The following is a 27,810-nucleotide window of genomic DNA, read 5'->3' as shown; positions in this document are numbered from 1 at the left end:
TAAAGAGTACTTTTATGTGGAATGGAATTTTCAGAAAAGAGGAGTGTTTTAGTCCATTTTCTTGCTGCTATGAGGATACCTGAGACTGGTAATTTATAAAGAAAAAGAGGTTTAACGGACTCACAGTTCCACCTGACTGGGGAGGCATCACAATCATGGTTGAAGGTGAAGGAGAAGCAAAGGCATGTCTTACATGGCAGCAGGTAAAAGAATGTGTGCAGGGGAACTCCTCTTTATAAAACCATCAAATCTTGTGAGATTTATTCATTATCATGGGAAAAATCCCACCCCCTATGATTTAATTACCTCCCACTAGGTGCCTCCCATGACACATGGGGATTATGGGAGCTACAATTCAAGATGCGATTTGACTGGGGACACAGCCAAACCACATCAAGGAGAAACACAGACAATGGTGATTCCTCCACTACTCACTGTATTCTGCAACTCAACTGTCAGCTGCATAGCCTTTAATCTCTTTCCTTCTCAATGAATGAATGATCCCCAAGTTTCTGGAAAAGTTTTCATTAAAAGGTAATATTTATTTTGCTAATACAAAACAATCAACATTTTTTTTTTCCTAATAGACAAATTTTATTCATTAGTAAATAGAAAATTCTGAATTGGTAGAACTTGAGCACTTCCATAGATGTCTCAACATAGAGAAACACTGTCTTAGGTGTGGACTATTTAGTTCCAAATAACAAAATGAAAAGTAGAACTTAAACCCAACTAATCTGATTTATGTTTGAAGCCATTTTACTTCATATCTAATTGATGAAGTTAATCTAGACATTGGTAGCATAAACTATTGGCTGCCTACCCAAAAGCCCTCTCCTGTTCATCCTTGCTAATAGATTTTGTTTGGAAGTCCACCCTTCTCCTAGGTAATTCAGGGTCAATTCTGACTAGACTAAGTCAATTAATTTGAATTCCTATGTTTCTATATCTTCAAATAAATCCTGAACTGTACCATCCACTCAGTGACTGTAAGCATGGCAGAAAAGAAAAATTCAAGTCCTTGAAGATATCATTGAGCCACTAAGTTCACCAACCCTACAGATGCTTTGGTCTGGAATTTATGTTATAGGAATTATGTATTTTTTATTAAGATTTTTAATTACAGGTAAAAGTATTCCAACTCATACAAGTGATTCAGACATGCAAGTTAATACTTTAGAAAAGACTATTGAAAATAGGTATTTCCTGGTCCTTTTTTAAAGTATAAGAAATCACATAATTACAGCTGGCGATGACTGGTGATAGAGCTTAGAATATTAAGATGGAAGATTCTGAAATCTGATATATGTGTGCTCAGTTACCACTTTTCTGCTCTGAAGCTTGGGAAACTGCTTAACTTCTTTAATTATCAGGGTTTTTTGTTTTTTAATTCTGTAAATCGACAATTGGCAGAGAGTTTGTGTCAGGATTAAACTATATAATGTATGTAAAACATGTAGAATAATCTTATATAGTTTAGTTGCTTTTACTATTTTCTGTAATCCCATTGATTAAAATAATTATATTATAATGAGTCTGTGATGTTTGTAGATATGTGTTCCACCTTTGAATTTATGACTACTCCTTTTCTTGTGTTTACATTTCCTTTTTAATACCTTCTGCTACTCTTAAGAGGCATATTATCTTCAATATTCACTAAATTAGAATTTTCAGGCAGAAGAGTAAAAGTTGCATTTGTTTCCAAGTATTAAAAGAATGTAACACATGTAATTAAGCATTTAATTATATTGACCTTATAAAAATAAACTTCTGCAAAACCAGTTATGTAATTTCTGCAAAACCAGCAATGTAACTTACATTAGAAAAATCAAGTGAAATCTCAAAAATATTTTAACGTAATTTTGTTTGATTGCCACCCTAAATAAATATATAGAATTATTCTGTCTTCCAATATTATTTTATGGAAAGTAATAGACAGCTTTTGGGTAACCAGGAGAATATGTTCTCCTTAACTTCTTTTAAGCATGTATAACCATAGAAAATAAAACATGTAAGTTTTACGTTAAAAAGCACTAAGCTGTGAATCAAAAACTGTGCTTAATATGTACTATATACATATATCCAAAGCAAACTGGGTTTACAAATGAAAATTTTACCTGAAAGATGTCTGTTTTATAATTGTTTTTACCTAGACATAAAATATTTAGAAAATATTTTACCTAATTATGTCTCTATTGCCACTGTTGTAATTTTAAAATTATATGCAAATATTAAGTAGTCCATTATACCCAAGATAGTTATATAATTCATAGAAACATTAACGTAATTATATGCACTAGATGGAGAAGTTCTATAGTTTTACGAAGTTTTATGACTCTGTTATCTATATTTAAATCTGACAATATTGCCAAAATAAAATTTTAAACCACTGTGTTTTCAAGGTACGTTTCCTTCTTAGTAGAACCAAGATTATAAACAACCGTGTTATGGAAACTCTTATTAAAGATACATTTATTGCAATTGACTTGTCTGAGGTTTTGGAAACACCAATTCTACTACCCTAAATTTTGGGGTGCAATCAGTGTGGTCTGAATAGACATTGAAGCCTCAAAAAGGCACTTTGGGAACAACTTGAGAAACTCAAGTGCAGTAAATCATTGCAGCCCAGATGGTATTCATCTCAGAGTTCTGAGGGGAAACAAGTTGTGAAAGAACAGAGCAAGCAGACAGGGATACGTAAAAATTGCAGTGTTGGTTCCCACAGGGTACATGCCAACCTGGCACTGCCTTTAAAGCAGTGGTGCCATTGTTTGACCATTAGTCACTCAGATTTGATTGCTGCATTTGTTGAGCTCACAACTTGAAAAATTTAGAACATTTTTATTCTAAAAAATAAAAAAGAAATATTCTATTCACTCGTCATTTGTATTCATGTCACTGTACATGGCAATGAAAAGGGATGCATGTTTTGATAACCTCAAGATCTGTTTCTCAGGACTCTCACAGGGAATTCAAAAGTAGGAACAGACGCAAGCCTCAGCTTTGGAGTAATCACAAAGTCCCTGTTTTCTTACTGCCCTAAAGCCCTTTCCAGACAGACCTTTCTGACTCACCTTGCGGAATTTCAGCTGGTACTGCTCTGCTGACTCCCGGGTCCCAGGAACACCTGTGGATTTTATGGAAAGGATTCTATGAAGGGAAAGAGGCTGTGGGTAAATATGCAGAAGCAGCTAGGGGTACAAAAGCTTATTAGGAAAGAGACTACTCTGGAAAGAATTTCATCAGTGGTCAAATTATTCTGCAGGGAGGTCTGTGATCTGTGCCACCTGGTGATCTGGCTGTCCTTTCCTACATCATTTCCCCCCGCAGAAATCACAAGGGTAAACCTGCTTTCTCATCTGGGATGAGAGAGATGTAAGGAAGATATTGGACACCTTGAAATTTAATGGTTCTAGCTTGATCCCACTTACCAGTGCCAGAATCATATTTTCCAGTTGACTATTAGGTGATTTCACATGGATATGTCACTGTTAGGAAGTCAATTGATCTAAACTTGAAATATTTACCAGTGTCAGTCAGGGAACCAACAGGAAGCAGATGGCATACTCCAATTAGAATAAACTGCAAGTTATCTCAAATTGGATGGCTCTTAAGAATGCTTGATTTAGATATTCTTTATACAGGTGTAGGTAGTTGAAAAACCTACAACCTATGTAGGCATAGTCCAGTAACTCAGGTATGGCAACAACTGAGCTGTTAACACCACTAAGCCTGCAGGGAGAAGGCTGGAAAGGTTTATTGCCATCCAGGAGAGATGTGTGTAGAAAAGGCCACACTGATAAAAACACTTGAAGGAAACAGCCAACCTGTGGGGACATCTCGGCAAGGAGTCCAGGAGAATTTCTCCCCCATTTTCTACCGTATCTCACTATTGACTGAACCAAATGGAAGCCAGAGGACAAAGGGGCCTATGTTGCATAAATGTCAGCCTCCTAGGGGTGTATGACAGGTGGAGGAAGATTGGAACAGACCCTAAAATAACTAGCATATTCCCCTTTCCCATTCCAAGTTACAATTGTATGAGCCAGTTTTCTAATTGGCAACGTGGTTTACCTAACGGCACAAATCAGAATATACTCAACACTCATTCCTACCATGATCCTTACAATCTCAACTCATACAAATATCTGACCCCAAGTTTCCATTGATTCTGAATTGTGAGATTTATGAAGTGCCTTCCATTCTCTCACATCACTGCTAACTTTTCTCTTCACATCACTCTACCATCACTCCAGCCTGTTCACTTCTTTATGGCATCTATCACTTTCAAAAATTACCTTGTTTACTTTGTTTTTCAAATTTACTGGAAGACTGTGCTCAGGATTGTATCTCCAGTTCCTAGTACAGTGGCTGATACGTAATATATGCTTGATAAGTAAGTATTGAATGAATAAATTAGTGCAGGCTTTCAATATTTATCAGCTATTTTAGTACACTTTAAAGCGCCTCTTCAGCATCCGTTTTAGTCCTTTATAGTTCACCATTTCTATGTCTGCTAGCATAACTTTTTTTATTCAAAAATCTCCTTAAAATTATTTTTGCAGCACTTTGTAGGATTCCAAATGAAGCAATTCTGTCACTGAACACTTATTTATCGAGCATATGCTATGTGCTAAGGAATAGAAAACAAAGATGAGCCAACAGACTCAATCAGGGTGCTTACAATTTGCTAAGCAAAAATAATAAATGAGGCCACGTCAGTGAAGTGTAGGAGTCTAAGATGGGGGAGGACCAGGTGCTGGGAAGCACTGAACAAGAATCCTTGACCTACAGGAAAGGAAATGTTAGGAAAGGCTTCCCAGAGGAATGAAGAATAAAAGAAGACAATGAAGATGAATGAAGCCATCCATTTTACACTCTGTTCTCCCCTTCTCTGCTCAACACAAGCATGTTTCTAGAAGCAACTTGACTTCTTTTCTCAGTTTTCCAGAGAACAGTTTGCATTTTCCCAGTCATTGCCAAGCCTAAATTAAATGTCAGTGATTTGGAGAAGGAAATCCCTGCATTCTCTTCACGTTAATACTCTGCATTAGCCACTGGAATATATAGAACTCCTTGAGAAAAATCTGTAACTTATCGATTTATTCTTCTCTGTTCTAAAAGATAAATGATGGCTTCTCAATTACTTTGAGTAAACATAGCCAAATGTTAACTTTAAATTTAATTTAATGTAGACAGTTTAATCTGAAGTGTAGTGAATAGCAATAGAAATGAGACCAAATGAACAGAAAATATTTGAATTTTAATTGTAAATATGGCATGGTTAGTATGATATCCTCAGGTTATTGAATATTTGTGCTTCTGTTCCACTAAAGATAATACAACCTCATGGTTATTCTGAGTAATAAGTGCTAGTATAATTGCAGGCAGTTGAAAAGCAAATATGTATTAAAATTCTAACTAATAAACGTATTTTCTACAATTTTCTAATCACAATTATACTCTGACGTCAAACCAGGCCAAAAGTCACAGTATAGGAACATTATAAAAAGTAACAATTATGGTGTTACTTTATTATTGCAGAAGTTCCTCCTAATTAGCCTAGAAAGATTTAACTCACAAGAATCTATCATTATTGAAGCGCATATTGACTTTTTAAGCCAGCGTAGTTGTTTTACATTTTATGGGAGTAAAATGAAGATATCAAGGTGAAAAAGTAAAATTCAGTGGTATTCAAATTACAAAATTCAAACTGACAATGTCACTTCCCACTTTTTTAAGGATTTCACTTAATCAAATATATATAGGAACTTAAAGTCAATGCTAATACGTTAGTGACTGATTTCAAAATGGTTGAAAATATACAAATAACGCAGACACTGGATATATGCATTAACTTTTTTCTTGGAAAGTTAATGAGAACTTAAGTAATTGATCAGAAAACCTGCTATGTCATATTATGATGCAAATAATTAATATTATATGGGTTTATATTCATCATAAAGCAAACTCTGCAAAATGTGACTTGGGATAACATTTTTTGTCTTCAAGGGAAACTTTATTCCTATTCCAGTGTTGTAAAATATACCACTGTATATTTTTTCTTGAGTATTAAGAAAAAAATAACATCATCATGCCATATTATTATACTTAAAGCAATATTTTTCAGTCTATTTTAACATTTTCTTTCTCGATGACAGATGGAATAGTGTGTTGACCAGCTGTAGGATTTGCCTTAAAGAAAGTGATTGTTGGCTCAACGTGGTTGCTCACGCCTGTAATCTCAGCACTTTGGGAGGCTGAGGCAGGTGGATCACCTAAGGTCAGAAGTTTGAGACCATCCTGGCCAATTTGGCGAAACCCCATCTCTACTAAAAATACAAAAAATTAGCTGGGCATGGTGGTGGGTGCCTATAATCCCAGCTACTCAGGAGGATGAGGCAGGAAAATCGCTTGAATCTGGGAGGCGGAGGTTGCAGTGAGCCAAGATTGAGCCATTGCTCTCCAGCCTGGGCAACAAGAGCAAAACTTCACCTCGAAAAAGAAAAGAAAAAAAGAAAAAGAAAAAGATGAAAAAGAAAAAGGGAGGGGAGGAGAGGGGAGGGGAAGGCAGGGGAGGGGAGGGGAGGGGAGGGGAGGGGAGGGGAGGGAAGGGAAGGGAAGGGAAGTGATTGTTATGGGTCCGTGACTCCTAATGAATCAGAGTTCTCCAGGTACTTGGCTCAGTGAAGGATCTCTTGCTTTACTTGATATTCTGGAAGTTCTGTATAAAAGTAAAAGTAAAAGTTAACAACATGCCATTTTAAGGATTTCACAAATGTGCTGTGTGTTTGCATTTTTGCTGGAGTCTGCACCCTGGAGGAAAAAATTAATCAAGTTCCAGAATGTAAAGTCCCAACAGTAAAATATCGTATTGTCTTTCTAGGGAGCATCACACCTTTAACTATGATGTCCAAGTAATCATTTTTTAAAAAGTCCTTTCTTTTCACAAATATTTAAATTTTTAGTTGTTTCTCTGCAAACTTCTTTGAAGGCTCAGGGCTGTTTGAATATAGCATAACATGAAACAAATGCAACTACCTTATTCTTTACAGAAGACAGGTATTCACGTGGGTTAGGCCTGACCATCAGGCGAGTGAACAATGTCTGAAACAGCAACCATTCTTTCTTTAGGGAGCATTATTTATCTCCAGGTGTGGGGCAACACAGGTTTTGTTGCCAATGATGCTTTTGTTTCAGTTTGTTCTTTTTATAATTGCTTCTAATTTTGTCTCTTTTATCCTGGGCTTGGGATTTTCAGATTATACATTATGATAAATTTTAAATTATATGAAAATAATGTGTAACTAAAGACAAATATATTTAATAGTATGAATAACTTGCTTTAAAATACACATTAGAATAAATTCAAAATATTTGTCCATAATAATAACACCCTCACTGCCGTCCAAAAAAGGGATATGCCTTCTGTGCAGGTGAGAAAAAATATGCAGTGACAGCGAATACATAGGGAATTACGAGTAGTCTATACCTTATACCTGTAGCACAACAGTAATATCTAAAAACCAGTGAGATCATGGAACAGGTGTAAATTTTATACATTCTGTATGTGATTAAGAAGTGAAGATTGAGAACCATTAAAGATGTTTTTGCTGGGCCAGAAAACTGTCCATATTTTTTTGTAACAATGTTTGTCATGGAATATCTAGGCAAGAACAGTAACTAAACAGTGTTCTCAAGTACTTAAAACCAAATAAAGTAAACCTTAATAAATTCCAAATGCTATTTATCCCTCTTAGCAATGGACTCTAATTATTTGTCTTTCAAACCAAATGTTAGAACCCATGGAATATCTTCTCATACAAATACAACTTTTACAGCCTTGGAGAAAAGCAGTGTGTTTGGTACTGGTTTTAGTTAACATCAAATTAAATGCTTAGAGGAGTTGGGTCCAAACAGTGGATACATTTTGTTTAGCTGGCATTGCGTTTAAAAATAAATAAATTAGGATGTTCATATGTACCTAACCCCTTGGTATCACCAAACACCTTCTCATGCCAGTCTTTTATTTGCCTAATTGTCAAGGCCTTTTGAAGTCTGAGATCTCTGGAGGAGCAAGATATGTTTACATGCATTGTATGGTTGACTGAATTAATCTTTCTAAGTTTTAAATGTTATGAGGTAAATCTCCAGTGAATACTTCTGTTCCTCTAAAGGCCCAATCTTACTGATAAATATAGTTTGTTATGTACTTACATGTATATATGGCTGTATACACACTTATGTATATTTCTTCATTAATATTTATGCTACTCAAATTTCACAGACATGTACCCATATGTATAAGGAATAAGCAAATGAACATGACTGATGCTTAAATACGAACTTTTTTTTAAATTAAAGGTAAGTCTACACTATTTTATGTATAGTTGTAGATGCTAAATAAGTGGAAAAATTTTAAACACTAGACATTTAGAAATCTAGAGGTTGATGTATATCTCTCATCTCAATGTCTCACACGCCTGCTGGAGCACTACTACATTCCAGCAATAAAAGCAGCCAAGATTTGGAGAATAAATTAATGTCAGGCAATGGTAATGTCTTTCTAGGGGCACTCTGTGAGGCTTTATTAAATGTCTTTTTCAATAATTGCCTATTAAAAATGAATAAAATGTACTAGTATGTAAAAATCAGAGTGAATAATACATCTTTAGGTAAATATAAACTGCATGCAGTAAACGATAGGTCAGTTATGTGAGCCTATCAATCATGAAAATGATTTGAATAACGAATGCAGCAAAGTTCAATTTGGACTTGGTAGGGAAGCCAAGGGGAGAGATTGATAAGAGTTTAATTGGAAGGAACATACAATGCACATGTGCTTATAAAATGCAACATAAAAAATCTCCTATGATCACATTTCCCTTACGTAGGAAGACTGAAAGTAATGTTTCCATGGACCTATGCCACATAAAACTTGATTTAGTATGTCTTAACAGAGAAGTTTTCATTCTCAGGCTCTTCGTAAGCTCAGCCATTGTGCAACATACTTTAACACAGCTAAGTGACTCCCTTTCAGACCTTTCCTTCTGACTTATATTCAGTTACCTAAGCTTGACCATAACCAAGAGAAGGATTCCACAGGTGACTGTCATGCACATGGCAGCATAGATTACTTCTCCTAGGGAAAAAAAAAAAAAAAAAAAAAGATTAAGAAAAGATAGCCACTGGATTTTTAGAGGAAATAAATAATATAAATATTATAGAGGATTTATTTTTAACTGACCATTGAAGGGGGACTGAAATCCAGTTAAAGTGATTTTGTTTGTATGTTTTCTTGTATACAATGCCATGCTTTGGACATTAGACAGGGTTGGATAATCTGAAAGAAAATCACAAATGAAAGAAAATGAGATTAAAGTACTTACATATCATACGTTATTTTAATTTTATGGATTACAATTTGCTTTATCTTATAAGGCAGCAATTTATTTCTATTACATTATTTTAATCTGATAGATTTGAATAAAACAATTTTCTTAAATTTTAACAGCCTGTTTTTCCCCTTTTAATCAGATAATTTCCCTATATAAGCTTTTATTTTTTTCAAACCAAGATTAGTACAATGATTATATTTTATAACATAAATCATTGTATCTTATATACAGACAAGAAAAATAAAAGATAGTAACTTTAGGCCATCCTTTGGGATATTGAAAAAGATCCTTTCTTTAAAAAAGTGATTGTTTTAATGTACCCCTGCACTCAGATACTGGAATACCTAGTTTTGCTTAATTCCCTTGTTCTGTCTCTTTTTCTCTCCGTTAGCTAAACCTTCAGTTTCTCCTGTTAGCTATATTTGCCTCCCTTCAGAGCTATTTCTGGCCATTCTGAGGCACTAGTCTTCTTGGTCATGTTTCTGAGAAATACATTCCCATCAGTTTCCAATAGCCTCACAACTCTAGAAATCATGCTTTAGAGTGGCCAGGTCATAAAAACAAATCTGTTCCTGTGAGAACGGTCTTTTCTCTGGCTATTGTACTTTAACAACAGAAATATACAATTGTTAAAACTAACTGATACATCTCTTTTAGGTGATTTTTATCAATAACTTTAAAGTGAAATCACTCCTAGTTTTCCTTAATTAGAGACAAATATGAATGTCAAACATACCAATAGTTTAGTAACCAATTTATGTAATGAAGGTAAAAGTTGGTTTTGAGGCAGTGAGAAAAATGAGATAAAGCTTTCACTTTAGAGAGGTTTTGCTGTCTTCTGTCATAGACGTTTCATTGCATTTTTGAGACCTGACACTAACTATGAGTAGACAGTTGTTTACAAAAATGGAAGTATCAAACAGTGGGATATTATATCTGATGAAAACTAGTGACAACAAGCTCTGAGCAGGAAGGGAGATAAGAAAATCTACAGTCAAGCATTGCTTAATGATGGGGATATATGCTGAAAAATGCAGGCTTAGTCGATTTTGTGCTTGTGTGAACATCATAGAGTGTACTTACACCAAGGTATAGCCTACCACATGCCTAGGTTATATAACATAGCCTTTGCTTTTAGGCTACAACCACGCACAGTGTATGCTATTGTACTAAATACTTTAGGCAAGTTTAACACAGTGGTAAATATTTGTGCATTTAAACATCTAAACATAGAAACGATACTATAAAAAATACAGTATTATAATTTTATGGGACCACTGATGTATAGTCTGTCTGTCGTTGACCAGAACGTCCTCATGAGGTACATGACTTTATGACCAAATGTTCCACTCAGTTCTCTCTCCACCCAGGGCTGCTGCTGTTCAGAAGACAGCTTATTGGGAGCCAAGATTTGAGCACTGTGTTAACAATAATCGGTATACTGATACATTGGAGTTTCAGACCAGTAATAAACCTCCCACAGTGGGTCACAAAGAAGCAGCCCAATACAGGACTAGAAAAGTAACTGAGAATTTTGTCATTAGAAAACTCATTCTCAGGGGGTCTGAACTCAAACACAGTTAAGGCATTTTTTAAAACAGTTTTAGCCTCCAACTTGCATATTGGATTATCATCTATTTAAGAAGCTTCCAGTGTGGCTGATGACTGTAAAACCAGCACTTTGGAAGGCTAAGGTGGGAAGATCACTTGAGCCCAGGAGTTTGAAACCAGCCTGGCCACCATAGCAAGACCCCATCTCTAAAACTTTAAAGATTAGCTGGGCATGGTGGTGCACACCTGTAGTCTAAATTCTCTGGAGGCTGAGGTGTGAGGATCACTTGAGTCCGGGAGTTCCAGATTGCAGTAGTTGTGATCAAGCCACTACACTCCAGCCTGGGTGAAAAAGCAAGACTCTGACTCTAGAAAAAGAAAAAAAGCCTCCCCCTTGTTAGAATGAAAAATAAACCACTTAAAAATGTAATAGTAATAGAGGTAGAAATTGTGAATTATTTTTTACTTTGTGATTGTAAAATAACTTTTTTATTCACTATAAAGTTGAAAGGGGAAAACTGAGAAATTTTAATTTAATTTTAATTTTTTAATAAGGGGTCCTTGAAAAAAATTAATTGTAATCACATTGATCATATAGACTTTTAGTAAAATAAATGATCACAATAAAATTGTGTATTTAAATCAATTCAGAATATAAAGAAACAATAGTTTTACTTCTTTGTAAGTTCTATGGCCTTTTAAATAAAAGTTGTAGCTATATTCATGGTCTAAATATATACAATATACCTTAGATGATTAATTATCTAAATGATGCTATGGTTTTTCCTTATGAAATTCTATCCCTAAGTACACTTAGTCTAGCTGAGTGTTACAGTTCACCTTTGCAAAAGAAAAAAAGTATTATTTTGAAACAAAAAAGGCTTTTTTTAGATAAGTAATTGCCTTAAGTAATTGTTAAACACTCACCTAGCAGAGTTTAGAATCATCTCATTTACCAAACTCCTCTCACATGGAACTCATTAACAACGTTATAATAGATCAATGACAGAAATGTTAGCTAATTATCCCAGTGAAAATTTAAATGCGACTAGCAATCACTCCACAATCTTAAATATTGCACCCTAGGAGGATACCGAATATCAGTTAGAGAGATTAATGTTACTGAGGGTTTCTTGGCTACTGAAGCCCACTGGAGTTCCTTCCCTGCCTTTTATAAACAGTGAGGTTTATAGCGTTTTATAACCATGAAATTAAAGTCAGCAAAGTTGATAACTAACCTCAGTCCCACACCATCTGCTCTATTTATAGATAAACACGGTCAGTGACTTGTTTATCTTAATTTGTACCCTGGAGAAATTAAACATGATTATGAACTATATTGTAAAATCCCTGTGCATTTGATGGGAAATCAAGATTAATTTCAATCTTGCATTAGGAACAAATTTAGAAAGTATTCTCCCCAAATGAGCTATGGAGAGGTGAGCATTATTATTTCTTTTTTTCCCCAAAATCCTTGTGCAACAGTAGTTGAGAGTTCATGGGGACTGAAACTCTGCTTGTATAATTCATATGAAACAGTAAATGCATGGTAAAAGTTATGGTTGATCAGAGACGAAGCAATGACTTAGAAATAAATGTCAGAATACTTGAGATATAATTTGAAATAGAGATTAAACATATCACAAACTGCAAACTTATAAACCTTCATTTCATTTTAATTAAAATATAATTTAGAAGAGTCAGCTTTGGGGAAAAAAATGCCTGTATCCAGAATGAGTTTCATGGGAAAAAAAATAAGTTCACAAAATTGAACAGTAATTTTTACCTTGAATTATATTACACAAGCACTAGGTGAATTTGTAATAAATATGACAAATGAAAGAATAAAAATAGTTTGTACTATAATTTATAAATTTCAAAACTTTATATTTCATATTTGGAGGTTTTCAATTTATGGAATGTTTTCAATGAAAAAATACATAAGTGACAGCACCATTGATTGTCCAGAAAAGTTTTGATGTCTTCATTTGACATTGAATAATTCACTAATGTCTACCCTTTGGAAAATGTGCAAAATTTTACCTAGCTGGCTTTTATATATATATATATATATATATATATATATTTTTTTTTTTTTTTTTTTTTTTTTTTTTTTTTTTTTTCTCCATAGGCTGATTGGAAACAACAGGGAAGAGTTAGGAAAAAATAAAAGAAAGACGTATCTTTTGGAGAGTGTTCATAGTCATTTGGAATGATGAGATAATACAGAAAGTTTTATAAATTACTGAGTTTTGAAATGGGGAACCTCCATCAGAAAGAATGCACAATTGTAATGAGAATAGAAGGGAAAGCAAGGATAAAATATGGGATTTCTTTTTGGTTCTTTTTCTCATTTTTCTTCCTTTCCTCCTTCCCCTCCTTCTCTCATTCCTGTCTTTCTTCAAAAGTATTTAGTGAGCATTTACTATTAACACACAGTGGAGATTTTTTAAAAAGTTATCCACGTGTACTTTTTCAGTATTGTTGAGTGTGGTGTGAAAATACACCAGATTTGATGTCTTCGCTGTCAGTCCCCAAAGACCACTTAAAGCTGACGGTTCAGGAACCATTTTGTTACCTCTAATTTTCCTTCCTTTCTCATTAGTACATCTTCAAGCCATCTTGAAAAGATCCCACACTACTGCATTAAACTGTCAATATGACATCTACCTTCCACTTTTTGTGACTATCCTTCAGTAGCCTAATGTCTTGAAATAGTTGTCTTGATAATTGTCTCTGTTCCTCAACCCATTTCACTTTACAACCTTTCCAAACAGGTTTTTGCTTCACTGTTCCACTGAAATTATTTCAAGATCAGCTAAGGCCTACTTGGTCATTTCAAATATTCTTCTTCATTGGCTTCTTCTGCTGTCTTCAACTTCTAAAGGCTGGAGTTCAGTCCCAGCCCTTCCCTTCAATATGATTCAGTCCTGTCCCTCCCCTTTAGTAAGAAGAAATCTAATAATCTCACTGAGTGGCCTAAATTTTTCAATGATTTTAAGTAAACTATAGATTCATATTGAGCTACCTTCTTGATATTTTTGCTTGCATATCTGATAACCATCTCAAATTTAACAAGTTCTAAATTAAATTTAGGTTTCCTCTTACTATACTAACTTCTCTCACAGTGTTTCTCATCTCAGTACATGATATAGCCCATCCACATCATTCAGGTAATCTGACAATTATCCTAGATTTTTTCCCTTCTTTCAATTGTGTATCCCATTAGCCAGTTTGTCTTCTTGATTTTACATAAATGGGTATCTTTATTCTTCCTCACTGCAAACTCCACTGAACTAGCTAAAGTGATCATGATATCCCAGCATAGGTGCTTCAATAAATACCCCCAATAATCTCAACTTTTTTCCTGTTTTCACTTCTGCCTGACTCCTGTGAAAGCAATCAGGGTTATCTATTAAACATCCAAATGAAATCATTTATTTCCCCTACTTCAAATCTTGAAATAGCCTCTCACTGAACTTAAATGAAAATCTAAAGCCTCTACCATGTCTAGAAAGTCCCACATGATCTAAACCCTGGGAGCCTCTTTGGTATATTAAATCTTGTCTTTGCCCATTTCATTCCAGCCACCACGAGGCTTCTTTCCTCCCTCCTTGCCTCCTTTCCTTCCTTCCTCTTTCTATTACTTCCTTTTAGTTTACCAAACACATTGAACATTTTTTTTTTTTTTTTTTTTTTTTTACTGCTGGAGCACTTAACCCTTGCTATTGCCTCTTCCTAGAACAGACTTCTTCTCTTTCTTCAGGTGTCTGCCTAAAGACCACCTTCTGGGAAACGTTCTCCCAGGCCATTTTACTAGACTAGAACCCTTTGTCATTTTCTATTTTCAAGAGGACACAGTAAATTCAACATTTTTTTAGAAGAGACAGAGTTTTTAAAATTATGTTCCATAAAACACTAGTTCTGCAGAATACTTTTATGGGTTAGGCAAACAAAAGATCCTATACGCAAATGACTTTAGAAAATTATGGGTTAGACATAATATACGCATTTTTGTTGCAAGTATTCTTCAGTTTTTTCAACATAATATAGTGGCACACATTATCTAAATTTACTTTCTCCAGGGGATATATTTTATAATCCAAGAAAACAAATTGGAAAACATGAATATATTTGATTAAATGGCAAGGATTTGTAAAATTTGTGCAGGCATAAGGTGTTCATTGAGGATCTTTGTTTTTGCTTAGTCAATGGAAGGCAAGAGAACACCACATTGAAAATATTATATGTTGATAAATGTAAGTACTGATTTATTATCCTTACCTCTACTAGACACACATATATACAAACGCTAGGTACCACAATTTCTCTTCATCTGTTTTTCTGGGAGCCAAACACATTTTTCTTTTCTTTTTTCTTTTTCAGTTATTTATTTTATGTTGTGTTATTCTATTTTTTTTAAAGTTTTTAAGTTCAAGGGTACATGTGTAGGTTTGTTACACAGGTAAACTTGTGTCACGGAAGTTTGTTGTACAGAGTATTTTATCGCCCAGGTATTAAAGCTAGTACCCATTAGTTTTTTTTTCATCCTCTCCCTCCTCCCACCCTCCACCCTCCAGTAGGCCCCCATGTGTGTTGTTCTCCACTATTTGTCCATGTTCAAGCAAACTTTTCACCCTGAGGTTTGAAAGATGCCTGATCTTTCAAGTGCTACTCCTATTGTTCCTCAGAGAGGTCAACGTGATGCAACATCTATCCCACTTTTGCTGCCAGTTAATCTAGCATTCTTCAATTTCCCAACATGTCCCCGTGAGATACGGAGAATTTAGAATCTGCTGTCTGTCGAGGAGACCCATTACAACAGAACCAGAAATGAATTTATGGATCACTTATTCCTAGTTACCTGTAAATGTCCACAGAACAATGTGATGAAAAGCACCATATTTGGACCCAAGTAAAGATTACCTATGTAAGTAATTACTTCCTACTTCAAAACTAGCATAATGACAATCCATATGGAGAGATATTCATAAAATGATACATGACCTTGCTCTCGTAAAGTTCTTGACCTAGTTTCCAGTAAGGGGAAAAATGTAACTAAAGCAAGGCTGAATCAATAAGGGACAACCAGGTAAATGGTACACTTTGAGGACTAGTGGGAAATAAGAATAATTTGTACTCTGGGTGCCCTTGGAAATCAGATGAAGGAGTTTATATGAAGGAAGGATGAAAGTAGGAAGAAGGAAGAACAATGAATATCTTCTGTACACAAAAGTGATCAAGGCAGAGTTTAAGAATTAGTCTAGTCACGGTATATAGGTTGGTTTCATGAGTGAAATCTAGCTAGAAAGCAATAGCAGAAATTGAGGCTTAAGAAGATACAAACTAAAAATAGGCAATAGAAGCTGGAATCAAGAAGAGAGAAGTGTAGGATATATTTAAAACAAAGATTTTCATTAGAAAACAGAATGATGCAGAGCACAGAATCACAAGTGTGACCCTCAGATGCGGATTAAAAACCAGCTCTACTTCACCCCTGCTCAGTCATTTTAGGCCAGTTATTGAGATTTTTTCCTCAATGTTTTTATCCTTTTTTATTGAGATAAGGACTTGCTTTGTTGCCAAGGTTACATAATCACACTTCACTGCAACTTTGAACTCCTGGGCTCAAGCAATCCTCCTGTCTCAGCCTCCTGAGTAGCTAGGACTACAGGGACGCCATGCCCTACTAATTTTTATTTTTTCTAGAGACAAAGCCTTGCTATTATTGCCCAGGCTGGCCTCAAACTCCTGGCATCAAGCAATCCTCTTACTTTGGCCTCCCAAAGGTCTAGGATTACATGGAGGAGTCACCACGTGCAGCCCTTTGTCTTTAAAGTGATATAATGCCTACCATAAAACTTCTAGTTCAAAATTAAATAAAACAATATGTGAAGAGGGTTTGAAATGGTGTTTGACACACGTTAAGTGCTCAAAAAAGTTTCATTATTAAGCATTAGACAATGTAGTGCTTTATTTGATATGAAAAAATGAAGAGGATTAAATCAAAGATTATTCCTAGGTCCTTAAGGTGATATGATGCTTTAGAAAACATTTGGAATGAAAGATGAAAAAATAATAGAAGAGAGAACTAAGTCTGTCTCCCTCTCTTCAACCTGGCTGTGCAAACCCAAGAACAGTGGCTGTGGAATTAGAAAAAACTTGACTACAGTCTTAAATGAGTCATCCACCAAACGGACTACCCTTGGACAGTTTAACCTCTGAGTCTCGTGTTTCCCCTATATAAAAAGGGTATTGGGATAGATTGTATTTTTTTATAAAGATTCACTTATCTTTTGCTGTAAAAATATATTTATGCACCATCCAATGCCCTGTTAGAACACTACTGTGTGTGTGTGTGTGTGTGTGTGTATGTGAGATGGAGTGTGTGTGAGATGGAGTCTCCCTCTGTCGCCAAGGCTGGAGTGCAATGGCGTGATCTCGGCTCACTGCAACCTCCGCCTCCCGGGTTTAAGTGATTCTCCTGCCTCAACCTCCCAAGTAGCTGGGATTACAGGTGCCCGCCACCACGCCCGGCTAATTTTTGTATTTTTAGTAGAGACGGGGTTTCACCATGTTGGTCAGGCTGGTCTCAAACTGCTGACCTCATGATCCGTCCACCTTGGCCCCACAAAGTATTACAGTTGTGAGCCACCGCGCCTGGCCTAAAGCACTACTTTCTATGGGAGGTGTATATTTACCACTCCACTGATATGGGCTTCACTTTGACTTGCATTTGTCAAAAATGTAAGAAAGAAAGGACATATATTCATGCAGATATTTAAGAGTGATCTTGTTGCTTGTTTTTATCTTTTTCATAAAAATGGCATGTTCCCAATGGCAACTGTGTCTTCAGCCTGAGTCTAGAAATGGGAAGCAGAACCTCAGCAGACGGCCCCCAGCTGCCTACATGTAGCATGACCTAGAAATCAATCTTTGTTTTTGTATGCCACTGAAATTTGGCGATTGCGTGTTAGTGTATAACACAGCAAAAGTTAATTCAGGGGGTTAATAATATACCACAAATGAAAATTTTTGGCAGATTGTGGGTGCTTAATAAATACTAGCTTTTTCTTCTCTCCTCTCATATACCTGTCAATAGACTTGCAGGTAAAAAGAGAAGAAAAAGTAAAAAGGGGTTAAAGAAAGGTGAGAAAGGAGGAAAGTGAACCTGAAGAAAGGTCAGGAGAGCCTTGAAGAATATTTCCACCTTGGAAAGAGGAAGGCTTTCCCTTCTTTTTTGGGAAACATTAGGCAGTGAGATATGCATTAATTGCAGTCACTCCTTATTTATTACGCACTAGTGTTAATTTAATCATTATCTCTACTGAGATTTAAATTATACCACAACAGTCAGGGTCACATTCCTTGTATTCATAAACACCTTACAGTACTGCATTACCATATGAGGTATCAGCACCTTTTATAAATGTGGATTTTCCAGCTGATTTGTCACTTTACATATACATACAAATATATAATGAGAATTAGAAATAAAAATACTAGTAAACATAGATAATAGAGTGGAGTGAGGAGTAGTGTAGCATAGTAGAAGGGGGTCAGCCTTTGGCTTCCAATCATGCTCTAAAACTTGTACTTTTGTTTTTCCTTCCTTTTTTCTGACTCATTTGTGCTCCAGTTTTCTATCCTAGGAAATTTTAGGATAATAATACAGTATTTTTTGTGAGGATTAAATGAGGCAAGACATGTAAGGTAACTTGCAGAGGGTAAACATACAACAGGAGCTATATTTTTTTAAATTAAGAAATTATGTTTTGCTAGTGGTTACACATTAGTATTACCTAGGAGCATTGCTATGTTTTGCTAGTAGTTACACATTAGTATTACCTATGGAGCAATGAGAGAGTTCTGGGTTCTATTGCTGTAGGTTTTGATTTAATAGGGCAAGGGAAAAGTAGAGATAAGTACTAGGCATTCATAATTTCAAATATTTTTCTATACCCTTTCAATACACGGTCAGACACACAGAAGGGAACAACATATGCTGGCTAGGGCCTTTTGGAGAGTGGAGGGTGAGAGGAGAGAGATGATCAGGAAAAATAACTAATGGGTACTAGGCTTAATACATGGGTGATGAAATAATCTGTACAACAAACCCGCATGACATAAGTTTACCTATGTAACAAACCTGCACATGTACTCCTGAACTTAACATAAAACTTTTAAAAGAATAAAACAAATTTAAAACATATATCTACACAGTCAGTATGTAGACCATTGGTAGAGAGGGGAAAACTCATGATTTTGGAAATGAAAAAGGGAAATCAGATCATAAATGACATTATAGTGGACTAGTGGAATTGAAATTCTTAATTAGTGAGGGGAGCTGGGGGAAGAACAGGAAGAGGGACAGGTTGGGGGTTATGTTTATTAGGAAAATACCTTCAAAAATAAGCTGGTGGAGAAGAACCAGACATAATGACAGTAACTGCTAAGCCAGTTTGACCAACTGAAGAAAAACATATTTGGATCAGTAAGAGCTGTTACCACCTCAAAAATTCCCTTTCCGCTACCTGGCAGTATTAAAATAACAAAAGCAATTAAAAGGAATAATATTTCCATTTTAGGGTAGGGGTGCTGGAATGGCAGTTTGGGCCAAAGAACAGTGAGAGAAATTGACTGAGTCGAAGCAGTTGTGTAGAAGTGTTGGAAGTAGCTATTAGGGTTGTAGACATATGCTTAGCGTACATTTTCAATGTAATAGTTACCATATGTTCTTTCAACAAAATACCATTGTAAGTTTTAGACTGTCTGTTATACTAGAAAGAGTTAGTGAATAGAGATGCAGGGACTGAATCATGTCTGGCCTGGAAACTTAAAACATCAAGAGTAGCATCTTCCTACACAAACCCCAGTGACACACAGCAGTGTATCACTAAGATGAGTCACCCTTTGAGAAAACTCTGCAAACCAAATTATGTGACTTTTTTTGTTTCAAATTGCCTTTACTCCCAACTACAGCAGACATACACTCAGGAACTAGTGGACTCTGGCCTCCTTTTGCAACTGAGTGTTTTGAAAGACGCTAGCATTTGTCCATAGTCAGTGTCTGGCCACCTGACTCAGGTGCTAATGCAGAAGTAGAACATCAGTCCCAGAGTTACAGCAAACTCGAAGTGCATTTGGTGCTTCAGAAAGCCTAGTCTCTAGCTTCAGTGGCAACCAAGGGAAACTATTCCGCCCTAAGGCAGCAGCTAGAAGAAAGGACAGAGACAATAGAGAGCAGTGTCTGTCACAGAGGCTCAAAACACCACCAAGGGCTCAGATGTGCCATGCAGTGGCTTTCATCCATTCTACATTCTTTTATCTAGATTGAGAACTAATTTGTTTACTATGATTTGTACAACATGCCCTACATAAACGCTTTCCAAAGAGTAATGGGTGAGCAGAATAAAAATTATATTGTGCTCATTTTACAGCTTATTAGCTGTAAATGTGATATTAAAACATTCTTGCAACTTTTAGCCTGAGAGATATTTATTGACATTTGCAATGTTGTAAAGGATTTTCTTGGACCCATGAACAGAACTCTAGCAGATTAGCTCAGAAAATCTGATACCAATGGAAGATGAACTGTTGCCATCATCAATGGATTCTTTACAAATGTCTACTCATTACTCACCTACCTCATCCTAGGAGCTTTATTTGTCTAAGTACCAAACATTCTTTTTTTCTAAAGAGTCCCTCTTTAAGATGATATCCCAGCATGTAGGTGCCAGGGCAGTAACTATTAAGTGCCCACATATGGTGTTTTATGGCAATACATCTGATGCTATTACATTGTTGTCACAAGAATACTTGGCTCTTTAAGCTAAGAATACACATGCCATTAATAAATGATCTTTATGACTTCACATACACGATCACGACGCAAAGAAAGTACAAAGGAAAGGCTGCTTGTTTTATGCAGCTTTGGCACTAACCCTATCCCCAATTATAGGCAACAAGAGGATTGTATGAAGCCAATGAAAGTATAAGGGTGGAAAATGGAAAAGATAACACTATGATTTCATATACTGAAGGCTGTTATTGTTCAAATTGCAACAGCATTGTTTTGTTGTTTTATTTCCCTCCATGATCTTAAATGCTCCTTTCTTCTCTAGTAATGCCAAAATGTGAATTGTCTCACTCATCAATGGCAACTCTTTAATCTTTATGTTTTGGCTTTGAGGAAACAACAAAGGTAGTCAAATGATGATTCATACAACATTTCATGTTCAGCGGCAGATTTCTTCCCCTCCCTTAACAACACCTACGCCTTTAAGAGTAGAGTTGGGAGAAAATGAAGGTAGAAGACAGCTGTTCTCCTGTTGTTTCTGTTGAGGGTTTGTACACTTCAGTATTTCCAGATTATAGCCCTGTGAAGCATTTACTGCAAAATAGGAAGCCTTAGCCAAATATGCAGCGTTTCAGGTCTGCAGACAAAATTTAAACCAGCTGGATTTTATTGGGAACTTTTGAGTGCAAGTAAACCTAGTGGTGAAACTAAAGCCAGCATTTGTCTCCATTGGAATGGGCTGCATCTTTAGGAACTATTCCTCCATGTCTCTTCTCTTGAGGGAGTTTTGAATTTCGAAAGGTCCTAAGATAAAATCTTCCAGATAATTCCTTAGAGTATCTGGTTGAAATCTTAGCCAACAAAGGTGGAAGATGCAGCCAGATATGATGCCTCTGTTAGTCAAATCTTCAGAGAGATGAGGGGAAGCTGGGTCTCTCTCAGTAATCTAATTTTAAGTTGCCCAAATTAAAACAGGTAAGGATTCCCTATACACATGTACTTACAAAAAACAGAGCCAACAGACACACATTCACTTAAATTCACACACATTTACAATAGTGCCTGGTCAAAGTGGCAAATAAGGGCCAACTTACTAAATTTGTAGATGACAAAAGTTGCGCATCGTATTTTTGAATGTCCCTTAGGTGAAAATTATTGTGTTTCTGGCTAAAAAATATGCAGTTTTACAGATTCAAACACATAAGTACTAGAAGCAAAGAAACATGCTTTATTATGATTGTTTATTGAATCTGGACACATTATTAGCTACTTAGAATTTTTAAAACAAAGCAACAAAAGGTTTGGAACTAGAATCTGGAACTAGAGAAAACTCTTTTATCCCAAATCTCAATTTAATTATCTGAAAGAATAAGTACTTTTTTCAAGGACAAAGTAAGAAATACTACAAACTCTCTTAAAATTGTAGTATAGTATTAGGAAAGGATTGTAAAAATGAGAGAAAATTTTTACAATCTACCCATATGACAAAGGGCTAATATCCAGAATCTACAAAGAACTTAAACAAATTTATAAGAAAAAAATCAAACAGCCCCATCAAAAAGCAGGCAAAGGATATGAACAGACACTTCTCAAAAGAAGACATTTATGCAGCCAACAGACACATGAAAAAAATACTCATCATCACTGGCCATAAGAGAAATGCAAATCAAAACCACAGTGAGATATCATCTCACACCAGTTAGAATGGCAGGAAACAGCAGGTGCTGGAGAGGATGTGGAGAAATAGGAACACTTTTACACTGTTGGTGGGTCTGTAAACTAGTTCAACCATTATGGAAGACAGTATGGCGATTCCTCAGGGATCTAGAACTACAAATACCATTTGACCTAGCCATCCCATTACTGGGTATATATCCAAAGGATTACAAATCATGCTACTATAAAGACACATGCACAGGTATGTTTATAGAAGGCATTATTCACAATAGCAAAGACTTGGAACCAACCCAAATGTCCATCAGTGATAGAATGGATTAAGAAAATGTGGCACATACGCACCATGGGATACTATGCAGCCATAAAAAAGGATGAGTTCATGTCCTTTGTAGGGACATGGATGAAGCTGGAAACCATCATTCTGAGCAAACTATTGCAAGGACAGAAAACCAAACACTGCTTGTTCTCACTCACAGGTGGGAATTGAACAATGAGAACACTTGGACACAGGGTGGGGAACATCACACCCTGGGGCCTGTTGTGGGGTGGGAGGATAGGAGAGGGATAGCATTTGGAGAAATACCTAATGTAAATGATGAATTAACAGGTGCAGCACACCAACATGGCACATATATACATATGTAACAAACCTGCACGTTGTGCACATGTACCCTAGAACTTAAAGTATAATTTTTTAAAAAAGGAAAGAAAAGAAAAGTTATTGGTGGGCTACTGGTCTTTTTAATATTAAAATAAATAAATAATCACTCCAGAGGGGGCCACACAGAGTCAGTCTGGAGTTTGCTTAAGTGGCCCTGAACTTAGCCTCAGTTACCTAATCCAAGACTATCATAACATATCTAATATCAGAGATCAGCTATTTCTATGAAATCCTTACTAGAATTTAATATGTGAGAAACCTGAGCTCTAGGGATAAGATAACTAATTTCCTCTATACCACCTGGTGGAGGTAGCTTCCTAGGTTCTTCTTCTTTATATTGCAACAAATTGTCTCTCATCAAACAAACTTTTTAAATAGTCTCTTATTATATACATGCATGTTCCCTGTGAAATGTAACATTTATAATCAATTGACAATTATAAGGTTTATATTGTTAGACCACAGCAGTATATTATGGCGAATCAAATCACAGCTTCTGGCGCCAAAAACTGCTCTGTTTAAATTCTGGCTCTACTGTCTTTCTTGTGACTTGGACAAGTTACTAATTTCTAGGCTCCTCCGTTTTCTTCTGGGTAAAAGAAAGAGCACCTACTTCACATATTGTTTGTAAAACTTAAATTAATTAAGCCACATAAAATGAATAGAACAATGTCTGACACATAGCAGTCAATCAGGTCTCAGGATCTCTCGAGCAAACAAAAGACAAGTCAGCTAGCATTAATAGTCAGAATGTAGCTTCAAAAGGGCAAGCATTATCTTTAGATGTTTATTTAATCTCCATTTTTAAGATATGTCGTTTATAACTTCAGTTTTCTCCACATCATCATTTTACAATGTTGAGATAAAGTGGCAACCAGATCCATGAGAAGATTCCTTAAAGTTGGTCAAATGGGATAATTATCGTCAAGAGTTTGTCCAGATTCTTATACTATTAATATTAATGTAATGTTTTCATGATACGCTTCTGGCCATCGGTCATTCACTATTTCTGTAGTTTCTTTGAGGAAGGTAGTAGTGTGCTCAAAGGGAAACACCTGATTTTCTTAGCGCTTTCCATTAGAAGTGACGGCAAATGTAAAGCCAATTGCACAGGTGGATCTCATCTACAGGCTCCACCTCTCTATTCTAAAGACTGATGCCTTCCAGGATAGTCCTAAGTATACCATCAGCAAGGTTGCAGCAGTCCTCATAGTCTAACCTTGTAGCTGAGTCTGACTTTTTTTTTGCTGCTTTTTGGAGAAATTCAGGAAAATCTAGAATGAACTTAAGGGATTGAGATTTTCCTATTTGCAAAGTTCTGATGCAAATTCCAACTGCCATGACCAAAGCACCTCTAAAGTTGCAAAAGTTACCGTGGAAAATATGACTTACTCAAATATATTCAGGTTTGACTTAGATGTTTAAACAAGTAACCTTATCCAGCTGATCTTTCCCCGCCACACACACACACACACACACACACACACACACACACACACATCTGTTGGTTGCTCTTTACCTCCACGTCTAATTTTACCCAGTGCGAAGCACAAATTCTTAACTACTTTCTAAACACAGTGTGCTTGATGTTGAAGATCAAGTGATGACACTCAGTGTTCAGATGCTTTCTGACTCTTGACTTTTATTTGTCCCATTAGTGGTTATCAATGTGAACAGTAAAATTGTGGGGCCAATGGGAATTCTTCCAGTTACCCAAGTCTACTTTTTCATGTTTATAACATGATAATCTTGATACTAACGCCTCTGGAATATAGTAATAATTTATTTTTACTTAATAGAAACAAAAACTAACGCTTCTCTTTCTGTTGAGTCTGGGAATGTTTTACTGTGTGGGGATAAATGGAAGCTTTTGAGTTTTTTTTTTTTTTAAATATACTTTAAGTTCTGGGATACACATGCAGAACATGCAGGTTTGTCACATAGGTATACACGTGCCATGGTGTTTTGCTGCACTCATCAACCTATTATCTACATTAGGTATTTCTCCTAATGCTATCCCTCCACTGGCTCCCAACCCCCCGACAGGCCCCGTTGTGTGATGTTCCCCTCCCTGTGTCCATGTGTTCGCATTGTTCAACTCTCACTTATGAGTGAGATCTTTTGTTCCATTGACTTGGTAAGCAAATTCAAAAACATCGGGATGGTATCTCAAAGGAACTAGTGTTGAAGTTCTCCCTATGGATTTAACAGTAGTGTATGCTATATTTATAATTTAAGTAAGTGAACACTGCCAGACTCCACCTGATTTTCAGAAAAGAATCAATGAGTAACCTAAGCCAGTGTTTCATGGAGTGTGGTACCTGGACAAGCAATTTCAGCATCACCTGGGAACTGGTCCTAAATGTAAATTCCCCAATTTTCAAGCCCATTGGATTAAAAACTGCATCATGTCAATCAGGTTAGTCTATTTCCCAGGAGAGGACAGGAAGGTATGTACAACCATGTGTAGCTTAATGATCAGGACCAGAACACATTCCAAGAAAAGCATCATTAGGAGATTTTGTTGTGTAAACATCAGCGAATGTACACAAACCTAGGTGGTATAGCCTATGACAGATCTAGGCTATATGGTCTAGCCTGTAGCTCCTAGGCTACAAACCTGTACAGCATGTTACTGAATACTGTAGTCAACTTGTAACACAATGGTATTTGTGTACCTAAACACAGAGAAGGTAAAACACAGTATAACAAGGTATAACACAGTAAAAATACGGTATCATAATTTTATGGGACCACCATCGTATATGCAGTCTGACTTTGACAGAAACATCACTATGCAGCGCATAATTGTATATGAGGATTGGATAGTAAATTCATTTCTTCTTAAAATGTCCTCAAGAAATTGTTGAGGTAATAGGTATTTAAAATGTGATCCTTAGACCAACAGCATCAGTCTCACCTAGTGGCTTGTTAGAAATGCATATCTCAGGCCCTACCCCAGACCTAATGAATCAGAATCTGGATTTTAACTGGAAACCATGTGATTCTTATGCACAATGAAGTTTGCAACTAATAGCCCCAGTTGATTATCTACCCTAAAATTATTCAAAGATAATACCATATTTAAGAAGTCACTTATTCTAAGGACATATACCTTAAATCTTTGAGAAATTTTCTACCCATATTACCTATTTAACATCATAATTATTCAAAAAGTATTGATTTGCCTGATTTTTCAAGTCCCTCAAAATCTGTGATAAAATATAATATTTACTGAGTTTTTCTATGTTCCAGATATTTCTTTACTGATATAATCTTTGTACCAACATTCTCAGTTAGAAATGTTTTTTGTGATTTTCATTTCAGAGACTGGAAATTGAAGGAAATTGAGAAAAGTAACTTGTTTACAGTTACTTATCTTGTAAATGATGGAAAAATTATTTGAACCCAGACATATTGGTGCTATATTGTCTCTCGATGGCTGTGCTCTGTAATAAGGTCTATTTACATTTCCAAGCACAGATTTTAACTTCTAGAGTCATTGTTGCTGATCATTGTTTTTAATCAAAATTTAAGAGTCAGGCTGAGGCAGGAGAGTAGAAGAAGGAGCTCTATTTATATTTTAGATTTGAAAGCTAATAATGGTTAAATACAGTGATTTATCCCTGAGGACCCAACTCAAAGAAGTATCTAGAATTCTAAGTGTATATATTAAATAGCCTAAAACCTAAGAGTTGCAGAGTTTATTATAAATCAACATTTTTACATTTGATGGTATTTAAAGCAATTTTAAAGAAAAAGTTTATTTGTTCTTGTTCTTTTTATTGCTAACTTAAAACACATATGCCTGTTCTCTACAGAATTCAAAACAATGCAAATAATAAAAAACAAGATCCTTAAGGAATAATCACTTATTTCTAAGAGGAAAAACAAACATTTAAAAGTGAATGTCTATGAATCTGATGGACTACAAATTCACTATGGAGCCATTTTCATCCAGAAAATACCAAATAGTGGACTGTTTAGAGGCTATGATATAAATATGAATACAGAGTAGAGAAATTCTGTTGAATGTTCCTTGGAAAACCAAGAAGCTTTTTTAGCACCTGGACTGAATTTGAAGGAAACTAGACTTGAATTAGAGTTTTGTGTAGAAACCAAGAAAAAGTCAGTGGTTTTGGCTAGATGAAGTGATTTATTTAAAGCCAAAACTTAGCATAAAGCTCTGAAATACTAATTTATATGAATTGGCTATACTAGAAGGTGATGTATGTGCATTTATGTATATATGTATGTATATATGTGTGCATAAGACAGGAAGAGAAAGAGAGAGGAGTTTTTGCAGGGGAAATGTCTTTCACAATTCACTTAGCTCAGTGTTTTATTTATAGTCTGTAATCTTCTTTCTTCAGTCAATGATCAGATAATATTAAAAATTATAACATGTAATTTAAAAAGTGAGTCTGAGCCTTTATTAATTCATTTTACATAGTCTTTACATTATTTTGGTAAAATTAAGTTTAACATTTTATGTACTTAAGGAAAAAAAAATGTAAGACTATGCATCACGCACCTTCATATATAAAGGATGTATTAAAAGTACTTTCTATAAAAATGCTCGCTAATGGAATGTTATTTTTAAATCCAGACCTTCACTGGGAATAGACAGATGAAATGTTGTAAGGCAGGTTGAAATGCAGCCAAATAAATCATCTATCCATTGAATGCAGACAAGTAAGATGAATAAACCAATCTTACTAGCA

The 27,810-nt window shown here is 35.6% G+C and overlaps 1 protein-coding gene across 1 annotated transcript in view; it reads right to left on the bottom strand.

Moving 5' to 3' along the window:
- Positions 1–5,117: 5,117 nt before the first annotated feature.
- The window catches only part of GFRAL (GDNF family receptor alpha like), an 83,426-nt gene continuing 60,733 nt past the window's right edge, over positions 5,118–27,810 (bottom strand). Inside the window, exons 10-12 of the mRNA XM_073006077.1 lie at positions 9,248–9,343; positions 9,070–9,142; positions 5,118–6,724 (exon numbers count right to left, since the gene is read on the bottom strand). Coding sequence (XP_072862178.1) covers positions 6,661–6,724; positions 9,070–9,142; positions 9,248–9,343 — 233 coding nt within the window. The 3' untranslated portion in view covers positions 5,118–6,660. The remainder of the gene's footprint in view (positions 6,725–9,069; positions 9,143–9,247; positions 9,344–27,810) is intronic.

The sequence above is a fragment of the Chlorocebus sabaeus genome, chromosome 17, assembly GCF_047675955.1.
Source record: "Chlorocebus sabaeus isolate Y175 chromosome 17, mChlSab1.0.hap1, whole genome shotgun sequence".
In the NCBI taxonomy this organism is placed as follows: Eukaryota; Metazoa; Chordata; class Mammalia; order Primates; family Cercopithecidae; genus Chlorocebus; species Chlorocebus sabaeus.
Note: the sequence above shows the minus strand (reverse complement) of the source record. Positions and strands in the feature narration are given on the sequence as shown.